Here is a 15,431-nt window from a genome sequence, read left to right on the forward strand (position 1 = left end):
GATGCTTCAGGGTTTGGGTTGGGGGCTGTACTGATGTAGGATCAACATCCGATTGCATATTTTAGCCATGCACTTAACCCAAAGGAGAGGGTTAACTCAGCTTATGAAAGATAGTTGATGGCTATCGTTTTCGCTATTCAAAAGTGGAGGCACTACTTGCTAGGCCAAAATTTCTTTGTTCACATAGATAAAAAAGCCTGAAATTCTTGATGAAACAACGGGAGGTAAATCTAGAATACCAGAAGTGGATGCTTAAATTGATGAGGTACCAATTTGAGATTCAATATCGACCAGGGATTGAAAATAAAGATGCTGACGCACTTTCCAGAGTTAGTTCCTCAGAAGAATTGATGGCTTTATCAATTCCTATAGTGGTATAGCTGACACTTTAGATGATGAGGTAAGAGCAGACCAACAACTGCAGAACATCATCTAGGATATCACTCAGGATCCCTCTAGCAGGCAAGATTAAGCAGTGGTGAATGGTCAGTTGCTGTTTAAGGGGAGACTGTTGCTTCCAAAAGGTTTGAAATTAATTCCGTTGATGTTGCAAGAGGGACATGACAGCAAGATGGGTGTACACTCTAGGTTTCTGAAAACTTACAAGCATATCACGGTAAAGTGGTAAACGTCTATTAGGAAGGGATCAAGTCCGATGTCCACCGGTACGTTAGCCATTGTACCGTTTGCCAACAACCCAAGTATAGTGCTCTTTCACCAGGGGCTTTTATAACCACTCACTATTTCGAGACGTGTTTGGGAAGATGACGCCATGGACTTCATTGAGGGTCTACCGAAGTTAGGAACCATGGATACAATTTTGGTGGTGGTGGTGGACTGATTGAGGAAGTATGGACATTTTATTGGACGTAAACATCCTATTACAGCAGTAAGTGTGGCAGGAGTTTTTGTTAAGGAAGTGGGACTTTATGGGATACCTCATTCTATAGTCTCTGACAGAGATAAGGTCTTTGTGAGTCATCCAGTCTAATGGACAATTTGAGGTATTGAATCGCACTTTAGAAACCTATCTCCGTTGTTTTGCTTCGTCACAACCCAAGTCTTGGTTCAGTTGGTTACCGTGGGCAGAGTTATGGTATAACACATCTTACCACACAGCCACAAAGACGACTACTTTTTAGATTGTACATGGGCATGATCCTCCATCTTTACTGAGGTTTGAGAAAGGATCCACCCCAGTGTCGGCAGTGGAACAACAGTTACTGGAACTTGATCAAATCCTAGATGAATCGAAGGCACAGTTACTCCGGGCTCAGGCTAAAATGAAGAGCAGAGCTGACTCCAAACGGAGGGATGTCCAATTCCATATTGGTGATTTGGTATACTTGAAGATTAGACCCAAACACTGGAAAACATTGGCTACACGAGATAATGAGAAATTGGCTCCAAGGTTTTATGGACCATTTGCAGTCGAGAAGAAGATTGGACAAGTTGCATATAAGTTGCCCCTACCAACTACGTGTAATATTCATTCGGTTTTCCATGTGTCACAGTTGCGCAAAGCAGAGGGAGTAGAGCATCGAGGGAGTAGAGCATGCAGTGGATGAAGTGTCTATCCAATTGAATGAGGACTGGGGGTGAGACCAAGGACAGGCCACAACATTAGGGGTTTGGATGTTATAATACAATGGAAAGGGCTGCCGCCTTTAGAAGCAACCTGGGAGTCATATGGCCTTCTAAGACAGCAATTTCCATCTTTTCACCTTGTGGACAAGGTGAGTCATGTTGGGGGGAGTAATGATAGGCCCGCAGTCTAGATTACATACCAAAGGCGCAACAAGGGGGCAATGGCTGAAAAGGGAATGCAGGAAGAAAGGAGGCCACATGCACAGTTACATAATTTGTTGGACGAATGATCTAGAAGCAGAACAACCTATAAATAAGGGGAGTCGATTTCAGTGAAGGGGAGGAAAAATTGAGTAATTCCTTGGGAGAGAATTGGACCTCTCGAATGTCCATTTATCATCTTCTTTCTTCAAGCATTTTTCATTGTATTCCATTAAGCAGATTTATATTTTTGATGTAATTTTCAGAGTCTGTCCATTATTGTCACCACTTTTGCAGAAATACGAACTTATTTTCTTGTTACTGGTTTCTATATCTTTAATCTTGTCTTGTAGAGCTGGAAATGTCATTGATAGAAACAGGTTCTTATCACAGATCTGTCTGCTTCAAAATACATCTGTTCTTAACTTCCTCAGAGGTTCATAGCCTAAGAATGGTATCAAATCCTGCGCAACCCACTGTTGTGTCAAAGTTTTATGTCAAAATTTAGGGTCTTGACTCTTGATCACTGGGGGACTTTAAGAAGTCCCATGGGTCAGCAATATGTTATTACGATGCTGACAGAAAAAGCTTTTTGTTTTTCTTATTTTTTAAGGTAAGTTACCCTATTAAAATAAAAAAAAATTTAAAAAACAACTCAGCCTCTTTATCCAAGCTTACTCTCAGTTCATGAGCAACAGCAACTATGCCTTCAGTTTTCACCTTGTCGTTGTCTGGCACTGATCTGATGGAACTCTAGTTGCCCAGGCGAAGTTCACATCCCTGTTAGCCCACTCATAGTAATCGCCGTATTGAAATAATGGTGCGTTTTATAAGTAAATTTACATGAGAAGAAAATAAATTCTAGACAATTAAATTACCTAGAACTTATTTGCATACAAATTGTTAATTAAATATGTTTGATTGATTTAATTTTCTACTTAGAAAATGTTATACTTACCTATTTTTTATTGGTGGGTAGATGAGAGAGAAAGAGGGAGAATTACCTAGAAAATAAAAATCTACTCGCCTTGAAGAAAATATTTTCCGTGTTTTCAAGGAAAATATGGTCATGTGATCAAAAGTAAGAAAATGTTTTTCATGAAAAAAATATTAATTAAACAACACAAAAGTAGGAATTTTGGTAGAAAAATGACATTTAGGATAAAAAATATTGGCAATCAAATGCACTCTAAGAGTTACATCATTCTAAAGAAAGGGCTAAGGTGAGGACAATTTAAGTTAGGGCATCAGTAGCTTCAAATTGCACTAAATGGTTGCAGTTGAACTAGGAGATTTCAGGGTACTTCAATTTTTATCTATTTGATGTTGGGCCATCATCTTCCTTTATTGACACCAAGTGTCAGTTGATGTTGTTCGTTACATTTCAGTTTTAGTTTCTAATTCAGACATGAGTCTTATATTTTGCTAGGATAATAAGAATATCATATTTTATATAACATGTTTGATTTTTGGAAAATGGCATGTTGATGTGTTCGGAGTCATGTTAATTGTGTCGCATGTTGGTCTGAACTTCACAGGAGAGACCTTGAGGTGTGATTTGACTAATTATGAAGTGGTGTACTTATCTGAAATTGTATATATCATTTTCTGAAATGGAATTTATTTGTTTTAATCATAAATCTGGTGAAGGTCTATTGTCACGGGGAGCTTTTTCTTTTAATTGGCATTAAGGCTTATGATTTCATTCCCACAAATGTTGATCGTATCACGTCCTCTATACGACGAGGTATCACCTAATTTATAGATTGAGAACCAAGTATACTACTCCAAATCCAACATACATCATCACAATGAATAAACAAATGATCGATCGTCTCCCCATCCTTCTTGCACATATAATACCACTCGGTTACATAGAAGCCTTTACATTAAAGATTATCCATCGTTGAGACCTGTCCTCTTACAACTGTCTGTAATAAGAATGCCACCTGAGGAGGCAATTTACATTGCCACACCAACGTCCAGGGGAATGAATTATTTACACATCTCATGAGGGAACCAAAGTACGAGCGAACTGAAAAAATGTCATCCCGTACTGTCCTCCACCTGATACAATCACTTTCTCCTACCCGAATTTGTGCATCATGTAGAAAGGTCATAAACAACGAATAATCTTCCAATTCCCAATACTGTAGACCCCTCCAAAAGTAATATTCCAACTATAGCTCCCATTATGAACGACTAAGAGATCACTCACCATAGTAGAGGGCACTGAGACAATGCGGTGCAAGGAAGGAAATCCCTCATTCATCGGTTGATCTCCACACCAACAATCATGCCAAAATCTAATCTCATTACCATTTCCGACCACAAACTTCAGTTTGTCCAAAAAATCACTCTATCCCCGTCGGATATACCTCCACAAATTCACCCCATAAGAACCACGATCCTCAAATGTACACCATCCCCCATCCGTTACACCATACTTCGACCCAATTATTTCTCTCCATAAGCTCTCCCTCTCGACTCCAAATCGCCACACCACTTGCCTAATAAGGTCTTATTGAGCAACACAAGGCTCCTCACCCGAAGACCCCCCATCCTCATTGGTAAACAGACAACTCCCCAATTGACCAAATGGAGTCTCCTCTCCTCCCCCAACCCTGCCCGCAGAAATTCTCTTTGAAATCTCTCTAATCTCTTTGTCACTGCAATCAAAATGGGGAACAATGACAAAAAGTAAGTAGGGAGATTGGAGAGAGTGGATTTAATGAGAGTAAGTCTGCCTCTCTTAGAAAGTTACATACGCTTCCACCCTGCTAACCTTCTCTCCATTCTTTCCACAATACCATTCCAGATATGGGTACTTTTAAATCGTGCCCCTAACGGGAGCCCTAGATATGATATCGGCAACTGTGCACCTTATAACTCAATATATCAGCCAGCTCCTCCACGTTATCGACCTCCCCTACTGGAATAGCCTCAGACTTTCCCAAATTGATCTTCAAACCAGGGACCGCTTCAAAGCATAGGAGTAGATGGCGCAAGTTCCTGAATTGTTCAACATCTGCATCGCATAAGATCAGCGTGTCATCTGCAAATAACAGATGGGACCCCTGCAATTGATCAACCATAAAACCCCTTATCAAACCCGCTCCTACGGCTCTTTCAATCATCCTACTAAAAGCTTCCATCACAATGACAAATAACAATGGATCCCCTTGTCTCAAGCCTCTACTACTACAGAAATAACCCTCAGGCGTTCCGTTGACCAAAACTGAGAATGAAACAGTAGAAATACAGAATTGAATCCATTTACACCACTTATTCCCAAAACCACAGCGCCTAAGCATATACAACAGGAATCCCCAATTTACATGATCGTAAACCTTCTGAATATCTAGCTTACATAACATCCCTGGGACCCTTAGACGCATTCTTGAATCTATGTATTCATTCGCTATAAGCACAGAGTCTAAAATCTGACACCCTTTTACAAATGCATTCTGAAATTTGGACACTACTTTTCCCAGCACCTCTTTTAATCTGCTTGCCAAGACTTTCGCAATAATCTTATACACCCCACTGACAAGGCTAATGTGGCGAAAGTCCTTAATATCAGTCGCTCTAGGCTTCTTAGGGATGAGCACAATAAATGTAGCGTTAGAACTTCTCTGGAATCTGCCACGTTCAAAAAAATAAGATAAAATATTCACAATGTCTGGTCGAACCACATCCCAGCACGCCTTGTAGAATGAGAACGAGAAATCGTCCGGTCCCAGAGCCTTATCATCGTTCATGCTGAACACTACCTCCTTAATTTCATCCTCCCGAAATGGTCTCTCCATCCATTTGACATCATCCTCCATGATAGTAGAAAAGTGCAATCCCTCCAATTCTGGCCTCCATTCAAATTGCTCCCAATAGAGGTTTTGATAGAAATTCACCAGTTGGTTTCCAATTTCCTGTGGTTCCTCATAAGTAACCTCGTCCACCTCCAAAACTGTGATGGAATTGTTCCGCATATTAGAATTAGCGACCTTGTGGAAGAACTTAGTACATTTATCCCCTTCTTTCAACCAAGTAACTCTAGATTTCTGTTGCCAAGTAATCTCCTCCATCTCCAACAACCTTTTCATCTCTTCCTTTAATACTATATGTCTCTCCTTCTCCTCCCTATCCAACCATTGACTCTCCTCCCGCCTATCCAACTCCTCTATCTCTGACAGATTGATTTTTACTACAGTTAACATTGCCCACAACTTCCTCATTCTATTTCTTTAAGTCCCCTTTCAACGCCTTTAGTTTCTGATCCACCACGTCTGTATTCGCTCCCTGAAACTTTCTACTTTCAACCACATCTTCTCAAACCTGAAAGGTCTTCTTCCTCCACCCCTCCTTTTCCCAGATAACATAATAGGAAAATGATCCGAGTACACCTTCCCCAATCTTCTCTGAGTGACACCTGAATATTTGGACTTTCACTCCCTACAAATCAAGAACCTATCAATGCGAGACAAGACGGGTCGATCCCGATTAGATGTCCAGGAAAAATCTCCCCCAATCATGGGTAAATCCACCAACAAATTCTCCATAATAAAATTTGAGATCTCCTTCATTGCCCTAGTTAGTCTCCCACCACTCGACCTCTCCGAAGGAAATCGAATCGCATTGAAATCACTCCCGATACATGTTGGGAAATTCCACCAAGCACTCATTCCAGCTAGTTCATCCCACAAGCCCACTCTACTGTCATCAGAATTAGGCCCATAAACTCCTGTGAACATCCACTGAAATCCATCCTCGCAATTTTTGAAAGAAATCGATATAGAGAACACCCCTATACTCACCTCCTCCATCTCAAGCACTCTAGTGTCCCACATCACCAACACGCCTCCTGATATCCCCGATGACCCCAAAAACTGATATCCTACATGGTTCCCCCCCCCCCAATAAACTACTAATCACCGCTCTCGAGATAAAATCCATCTTAATTTCTTGTAAGCAAACAAGATTTGCCCCCCATCCCCTTAGCAAATGTCGAACACCAAGCCTTTTACCAACCTCATTGAGCCCCCTTACGTTCCAGCTAATGAGTTTTGGCATCATTATAGTACTCCGTAATCCCTCCCCATTGTTCCTTTTTTGGACTCTCCACACCCTTACCAGCATAGTTTATTGACCATTCAAGCTTCTTAAGTTCGCAATCACCATTTCTTCTTAATTTACTTCCACGTGTACTGATGTCTTGTCCCCTATTAGCCTCCAGCTCCTTGAATAATTGTAACAATCTACTTTCATATCCATCACATGACAAGCCAACCAACCTACCGAATTCCTGAATTTTTTGTCGAACCCAATTTGAAGGTGGGTGTTCAACTTCAAACACATCAGCTTATGAAGTTTCCTCTCCGTGATAGCCCTCGAGATGATCAAAGGACCGTTCTTTCTCTTCCACCACTTGTATAATGTCACTGTCGCTTTCTCCCTTCTTGGCAGCATCTACCTACAACACCAAATCTTTTTCGGTCCCCATATCATTTTCTTTTGTCCTCCTATTATAAATGTTCGTAATCCTTGATGTCGAATGTGTAGTGTTGTTTTCTTTCACAACGTCCATTTTCATTGTCTCCAAGTTCACCATACTCGACTCTCCTTCCTTAGACAGTGGTTCCACCTCTCATTCTACTGCAATCCCCGTGTCTACTTCATTCCGGTTGAACCCCACTAAGTCAACCCCGTCATGTTTTTTATAGTACCCCGCTTCCATCCTCTCCTGAGACTCACAATGTTCATCGCTTCCCTGCTTTTCATGTTCTGTAATTGATGGTAGTTCCTCATGAGTCAATCCCGGTACGTGTATTTCACCGGTTTGATCCTCATCCAACTCAACCCCACACTTGTGATAGCGTACCAATTTCATGTCATCCAATACTCCTTTCAACTCCTGGACACGGGCCATTATTTTAGCCCTACTCAAACAAATGTCATGACCTTCGTTATCACCGACTTTAATTGTCCTTTCCTTTTGCCGAAGAATTCGTTGGTTGGCATGCTCTGAGGTCTGTGAGTTTGCTGTAATTTCTGCATAAGTTATCCTTTGTCTGTTTTATTCATTCACCGCTTGTCGTTTTGTCTTATCCCTAGCAACAAATGAGTCAACAATTGCTTGAAACACCTGCGAGACCGACGCTCATCCCTTTCCATTTGCACCTTCTGGTATCTTCAAACGGAGGAACGGACAAGCCGATTGATCTTGGAGCAGCGGGCTGCCTTTGCATATTTTACGATGGCGACGCGTGACCCACACGCGCCGGTAGACGAGTAGCTGGTTCGGCGCGTGTAGGAGACAGAACGCCGGCCAAGGTAGCCGGCCTCTGTTGAGGCCTCTGGTGCGGCGCGTTTCCCTGAAAAGTGGTCGGATCTAGCGAACTCTTCCATGTACTCCCTGGATTTCTCCACTCTTTGCCGATTTCTGCCCTATTTCCACCAGGGCTGTCGCCGGTTGTGCTGTCCCAAGACGTGCCGTGGATAACATAAGAGATCCCGACGGTGGCGCTAGGGCCTGTGTGTGAAGGTAGTGGTTGGGGGGCCTGATTTATGGCGTGGTGCCTACCGGACAGTTGGTCGTCGCCGTCGCCGTCGCTGGTAGGTATGGGTGTTGGCTGGGTTGGGTGGTGGTGTGGTGGCTGGGTTAATTTGGATTGTAGGGGGAGCTCCATCCGGTTCTCTTAGAAACTGGCTCTGATACCATGTAAAATATACTCAATGATACTTAATAAAACTCTGTTCCATCTTAATTTCATACCTATTTGGATTTAAATGGAGTATTATTACTTCGAGTTGTTCATTGTCTTGGACATTTCAGCTTGGTCCTTATCTCTGACAATGGTGAATTCCTTTACATTTTATTTGCAGATGATCCCGAGGCAGCTTATGTTCATCATCGCAGCTTCTTAAATGAGCATGTAGTTTTCAAGGAGGTACATTCTTCAGATCACCCCCTCCCCTCAATCGGAAAAGAAAAAAAATGTCAGCTTGTGGAAATGTTGGTATTGAAAGATTGGCCGAATGAGTTGCTTGATGTGCAGGCCATATTTTTTCTCATTCCTAATTCTATATGGCATATTTCAGGCCATACCTATTAAAGACCCTTTAATCCTTTCCAAGATACATCAAACTTACAGAATTGGTTATCTGAAGGTAATACTATTGATGCTTTGAAGTGGATCTTCTTGTTCACAACTTGTATTATAAATGAAAACTTATGTTTTGTACTGCCTTTGGCAGGATGTCATTTTGCCCAGAGCATTGGATGAGGCCACTGTTGCAAGTCTTAATTCCATAGTTCATTCAAATAATGCAACTGTAGGATCCCGTCAAAGTTGCTTCAACCCTTAAACATCTATTTTTATCCCAATTCTGATTCTGTTATTTGCTGTAGGTTGTTTCGTTGTTGAAAGATGACAGCACCTTCATTCAGGAATTGTTTGCAACATTGAAGTCTCCTACTACTACTTCAGAATCAAAAAAAACATTGGTAAACATTGATCCTGGAATACCTCTGTACTCATTTCTTCAAAGTTCATCTATGTTTGGTGGTGGCAGCGTTGATATGGATGCTAAAATCTTGGGGACTCAAATTATGAGTCACATATCATCTCACAATTTCATGACTACAATCAGATCTTGAATTTATTAGTTATGCGAGATTTCTAGGATAAGTTACGCAACATTGACCATCAAACAATGACATTCGTTGGCTCAGTAACAAAGTTTTGTGACTCTAGTTTAACTTGATATTTGACAGGCTGCTGGTGTTCCATTTGTGCTGCCAGTGTTCCAGTTGTTCCCTAAAATTACTGCAGACCAGCTTTATTTAATATTTCTTAAGTTAATAGTCACTAATAACCAATCCAATTATTAAAAACTAACTTTGTTCAACCCAAAATTAATGGTTTTGATTTATTGTAACTACAACCTCCAAATTGTTTGTAGATAATACTGGTTCTATTTTTCTCAACACCAAATTAGTTCCACACTAAATTAATGTTTCTAATGCTCAGAGGTTAGTACTTGTAAATTGCTCCTACGAAATGCTAACTGCGAGAGATAAATTCGGTAATACTTTATATGCTTGTAGTGCTCAAAAAAGAACCTTACATGCTTATATTTTACATATGTAAAATGAATTAGCAATACAACTGCTGGTTCTAGTATTATGTTTTATTTCTTCATATATAAGACATAAGAGCTTTCTGGATATCAGATCATATTCATAAACAGATAATCCTTAGTTGAGAGACTGAATTATGTGTGGTTGTTTGTATAGGTGAAAAACATGTGATTGATTTGGGACTGGATATATAGACAAACTTCCTCTATCTTGGCTGTTCTCAACTCCAGTAACTCTTTAAACCTTGAAGCTTTAATGGGTTGGAATTAGTTTTCTTTTAAAGAATGTTAATGGAGAGGATGGAATAATGCATCCATTATTTCATAATTTTGATTCGGTTACGGTGGAAAGGCTTGTTGTTATTACCCCTATTATTTTGACTAGGACAAATATTGAAGTATTGACATATGTAAAGCATGAACACTCTTCCTGTGGTGGGTGTTGGTGTCCAGTACCTAGGACATCAACACTCAGGGACATCATCTCAAAATTCACGTGGTCTGTCGTATAAATTTTTGATGTGCTAGGGACACTTTCTTGACATGTCTCGGGCATGATCCAACGTGCCATATGCTATGCCCTATATTTTGTATTATTTTAATTTCTGCACATGGAGGACACAACAAGCACATTTGTTCAGTTTGGAGTGTAAATTTTTAATTATTGAAGCATTTGCATAAAAAATCAAAACTAAGTGAGAAAGGTTTGGAAACTTCATGTTAAATTTGTTTTTTACTTTCTATATGCATTTTTCTTGAATTGGCACTAGTTATATATTGTACAACCTTTGTGTTACGTTAAACAAATAAAGATTCTAATACAAAATATTTTTATTTTTTTTTTATTTTTTGAAATACAAAGTATAAAAATAAAGACAAGAATAAATTCAGAATTTTAAAAAATTTTAATCAACGTCTCTGCCACTGTTTTCTGCTTATTTACATAAGAATTTTCCGGGTGGGGTTGGGCTGTTCGCTGTCTTACCATACAACACATTTTTTTGATTGAAATAGGTACACTTCTTGCATGAGTTTTGTACATTAAGTAAGAGCTTGCAGATGGTTCAGCAGCTCCGGCTATTTAGGTACGTTAAAGTCGTACTTTCCATTTTATTCTTTTTCTGGTAAAAAATCAATATAAATTACATCATAGTCACATCTTCTTATCTTAGAAATTGATTTTTCACTTGTTCAATGAGTTCAAGTTTTGCTGCATGAGAAGTGAAATGTAAAAAAAGTCACGTGTATGAATTGGTGTTATTTATGTTCTTTATTTGTTACTGGAAGTATTTTTATGCTTGTAGGGATCTTGTCAGCGAAGGCATATTTGACATCATAGCTGATGTTTTGCAGAGTGAAGACAAAAAGCTTGTGTTGACTGGGTAATAAAATAAGTCAAAGGATTTTACCATTACTTATATTTTTTCTGGCCAGAGTATTTGAAATATTCACAATAATTTGCTGTAATGGATGCAGGACAGAGATCCTCATTCTGTTTCTGAATCAGGATCCAAGTATTTTGCGCTCTTATGTAACCAGGCAAGAAGGTGTTCTCTTTGGACTTCTGGTGAGCAATACTGGATTCTAGCTTCTATTTTAGATTTTAGGGGCATTTCTCTTTTTCTCCCGTTCAACTTGATGTTTCGTATAAGGACGCATCCTTTCCTTCTGTATACTCTTTTCCTGCTTCAAGCATTTTCAAGATCACTTTGTTAAAATGGTTGCTTTAAGGGAACCTCCGTGCTATTGCCTTCTGGATCATTTGCTTCATGTAATGGTGCATAAATTGCCTTTAGAGTATCAGTGGAGTTAGGTGCTACATTGAGGCAGACATTTAGAAAAACTCTTGAATTTTGCATTAAGTGTAGATCTAAGTATGGACACTTCCATGATCATGGATACGGGCATAAACATGACGTGACCTGAACATGGAATAACATCATCTTCAAAAACGTAGGACTTTGTCACACACTAATAGACATTGCATTAGAAAAATTGTCTTTTATAGTTATATAATCCAATTTTTTCTTGTAATCTGTAAAATTGGAAACTTTCAGAAGCATATGGACTTAAGATCATCTATGTGGCTTTACATGTTCGTGATATTTGGAATGAAGTATAATTTTCTATGCATGTGAGGAGGTTATTGGCATTATTTTTGTTATAATAGTTACAAATTTTTGCAGTCCTTGTCATTTATTTGATAATTTTACTTTTCTTGCAGAGAGATACTATTGTTGAAATTTTCTACGAGAAGCACTTCGGTCAATTAATTGATGCTATAACATCATCATGTGCATCAAATGATTCTGCTCAAACAGGCAGTAAGTTTGTGAGCTCAGATGGAGGAACTGGGGATCAAAGTGGAGTGAAACCTGAAATACTTTTGAACATTTGCGATCTTCTATGCTTCTGTGTTTTGCAGCATCCTTATAGAATAAAGTAAATTTAATCCTTCATTTTTTTTTTTGATAGTTGTGAAATGCTGCATCAGAATTCATTTTGAATTTTAGCTTCATGTTGTTCTGCAGATGTAATTTTTTACTTGACGACGTGATCGGTAAGGTTTTGTATTTGACAAGAAGACCGGAAAAGTATCTTGTAGTTGCTGCTGTTAGATTCGTGAGGACTCTTATTTCTCGCAGTGTAAGTTGGTTGATTTATCTTTTGAAATTCTAGAGAATTCCTCTGTATCTTATATGGGTTTCATAATTATAGGAATTGGTTCTATCCTTTTCTTCTCTATGAAATTTTGAGAAAAAAATAAAAAAAATTGTGATTTCTATCCAAGAGATAAACAAAGTTTACATTTGAACTGTTCACTCCTGGATAATTTAATATGAAACGTTACTTTCTGTGGAACTATTTGAAGTTTTTATCCTATAATTGGTGCGTGCACACTTGATTATAAATTGGTAAATCTTCCCTCTTCACTCTACCTGATTTGCTGCATTTTATAAAATTTATGCTCCTCAAGGATAATGCTTTCCAATTGATTATCATATTTCTGTGTGTATCTGATCACCCAAAGGAAGAATGGTGTGTATTTAAGAAACGAAGTGCCTTAGTAATTTAAAGTATTTTGACCTGCTATTTTGTATGCTGGTCATGCTCTTTGGCTCTGTCTCCCTTGAAATTGTGTTTTTTCATGAATAACTCTTGTGAAACCTTATGTTTTCATTCTAGGTGTCCAATGGCATGCATAAGCTTGGTTCTCCATTTCTTTGGATATGCAAGTCATTGTTTGTTTGGTGATTTTTTGCAGGATGAGCATCTGATGGATCACATTGTGAAGAACAACCTTTTCAAACCCATTGTAGATGCATTTGTTGGTAATGGGGATCGATACAATCTATTGAACTCTGCCATTCTTGAACTTTTTGAACATATCCGAAAGGTGGTTATCCCCTTCAGATGTCCGTTAACTTGCATAACAGATGCATCTAGCTATATTTTACCATTTCGTTTCCTGAAACGTGTTTTGCAGGAGAACTTGAAGTTATTACTTAGATATGTAGTTGATTCTTTCTGGGATCAGTTAGTCAAATTGGAGAACTTACCTTCCATTCAAGCTCTGAAAGTTAAATACGAGCAGGTACTTCTGTTCTTTTATGGGTTTTTATGGCATTTGAACTTCTCTGTGTTTAGATCATGATAGATGAATTTGCAGTCCCTAGAGACTGACGGAGCAAGAAGCAATGCTAGTTTGTTAGACCAGAGGAAACGGACAGATGAGCGAGCTTTGGAGAAAGAAGAAGAAGACTACTTTAATGACAGGTGCATGTTTGCTTTCTGCTGCATTTTTTTTTTTTTTTTGAATGGTTGTGGATTGTATAATGGTGGATCTCAAATCACATATACCACATAATTACCGATTCTGCATTTAATTAGTGATGAAGAAAATTCTGCATCAGTGGCTACCTCTAACAGAGTGCAATCTCAGCCTGTCCTGGCTAATGGGTCTGCTTCAAACTACCCTTCATTGAGATATTAATTTCCACAACTATAATTTTAATTTTCATCATCCTAGGTACTTATAAATCAATCTTACATCTATTTATAAAGGCCTAGTGGACTTGTTGACTACGAAGATGACGAGGATGATGAGGATTACAAGCCTCCACCTAAAAAACTGTCTGATATATCCGAGGAAGATGAGGGACTGGCAGAGTTCCGGTTAAAACGCAAATTAGTTACAGAGGAGGAGCCGGAGCCAAAAAGGTTGATGCAGTCGCCAAAAGGCACAAAGCCAAGAGAGGGTGTACTTGCTGCCTTGTGCTCTACACTGACTCAGGCTGTAATACCAAGTAAGAAATCTAAAACTGGTGCTGGAATTGATGGTCCCCAGTTGGATGCAAACAGTAATAATATAGAACGAAATTGCAATGTAAAGGGGTCTATAAGGTTGGCTGATGATAATAGAAATACAGATGTGGAAACCCATGCAAAAGATGAAGCTGCTTCTCCTAGAAGCTTTTCTGATAGCTTGCATGATTACCCAGATAATAGGCAGCGGGTTGATGACTGTGCATTGCTATCGCCCAAGTCCTCACCGGAAATGGCTGTGAATGGATCCTGAGAGGTCTCTCTGGAAAGCTATCCATGTAATTTACTAGTTAACACTTCTGCTGTGGAAGAGTGGGCCATGGCTATCTCAACTTTCAATAGAGAACTTGACCAAAAGGAATGGGCAAGGATGCGGAGGGGTATTTCAAATGAATACCCCTTGACACGGGGAGGATACTGTACAGCGCTGTAGCAATGCAGAGATTACCTGTAGGCTTCCCTAATTTAGTTTTCCTGCCATTTTAGGCGGAGTACTTGTCTGTAAAACATTCAATAACTATAGTTTTTGCTTCTCCAATTCTCCCTTGCTTGCGCTTTTGATGATTTTAGATTTTTTATATGGTTAATGCGAACTCTCTAATATTCTGTATAGTTATTGTTTCTTTATTAGACAATTTTGTGCGACCAAGAGAGGTTGAGGCACGTTTAGGCCATATTGTGTTCAAATGTTTTTGTATTTAATATCTGTATAGTATTTAAAGGGAGTGATTGTTGAGGCGTTAATTTTGTTTTCTAGGTATTGAAGGGTAAAATTGAATAACGGTGTTAATGGTTAAAGCAGAGACTTCTATGTTATTTTTAATGGGTGATCAGTGCAAATAATTTTCACTGTTCTACTTGTATACTACAAAAAAACATTTATAATTTATGATGCGTATGCATTATAATGGCCTACATCTTGTTTCTTCTCTTGGTTGCAGTGCCATTACCAAACAATTTGAAGGATTTTTTTTCTTCTTGAATTTGCAAATGTTATTATAAAGTTTATACATTTTTTATTGCAATCCATTGTTAATGACACAAATCATTGAAGGAATCGAAATATTAAAAGGTTATTTCTGAGGAGAGGAACACAAGTAGAGATATGTCGAAGACTTGAAAGACAGCTCATCTCTAATACCATTCCTTTAAACTCGTCTCCGTCACTATCCTCTTCCACT

At 38.9% G+C, this 15,431-nt stretch overlaps 1 protein-coding gene across 1 annotated transcript in view; it reads left to right on the forward strand.

The window, feature by feature from the left end:
* The window catches only part of LOC111388272 (serine/threonine-protein phosphatase 4 regulatory subunit 3-like), a 29,163-nt gene extending 14,169 nt beyond the window's left edge, over positions 1 to 14,994 (forward strand). Inside the window, exons 11-25 of the mRNA XM_023012958.1 lie at positions 8,668 to 8,732; positions 8,884 to 8,952; positions 9,040 to 9,117; positions 9,194 to 9,289; positions 10,939 to 11,009; positions 11,229 to 11,306; positions 11,401 to 11,511; positions 12,042 to 12,066; positions 12,149 to 12,366; positions 12,456 to 12,570; positions 13,190 to 13,321; positions 13,412 to 13,519; positions 13,595 to 13,701; positions 13,816 to 13,884; positions 13,990 to 14,994. Coding sequence (XP_022868726.1) covers positions 8,668 to 8,732; positions 8,884 to 8,952; positions 9,040 to 9,117; positions 9,194 to 9,289; positions 10,939 to 11,009; positions 11,229 to 11,306; positions 11,401 to 11,511; positions 12,042 to 12,066; positions 12,149 to 12,366; positions 12,456 to 12,570; positions 13,190 to 13,321; positions 13,412 to 13,519; positions 13,595 to 13,701; positions 13,816 to 13,884; positions 13,990 to 14,503 — 1,856 coding nt within the window. The 3' untranslated portion in view covers positions 14,504 to 14,994. The remainder of the gene's footprint in view (positions 1 to 8,667; positions 8,733 to 8,883; positions 8,953 to 9,039; positions 9,118 to 9,193; positions 9,290 to 10,938; positions 11,010 to 11,228; positions 11,307 to 11,400; positions 11,512 to 12,041; positions 12,067 to 12,148; positions 12,367 to 12,455; positions 12,571 to 13,189; positions 13,322 to 13,411; positions 13,520 to 13,594; positions 13,702 to 13,815; positions 13,885 to 13,989) is intronic.
* The last annotated feature ends 437 nt before the right edge of the window (positions 14,995 to 15,431 follow it).

The sequence above is a fragment of the Olea europaea genome, unplaced genomic scaffold (genome assembly GCF_002742605.1).
Source record: "Olea europaea var. sylvestris unplaced genomic scaffold, O_europaea_v1 scaffold481, whole genome shotgun sequence".
Taxonomy (NCBI): Eukaryota; Viridiplantae; Streptophyta; class Magnoliopsida; order Lamiales; family Oleaceae; genus Olea; species Olea europaea.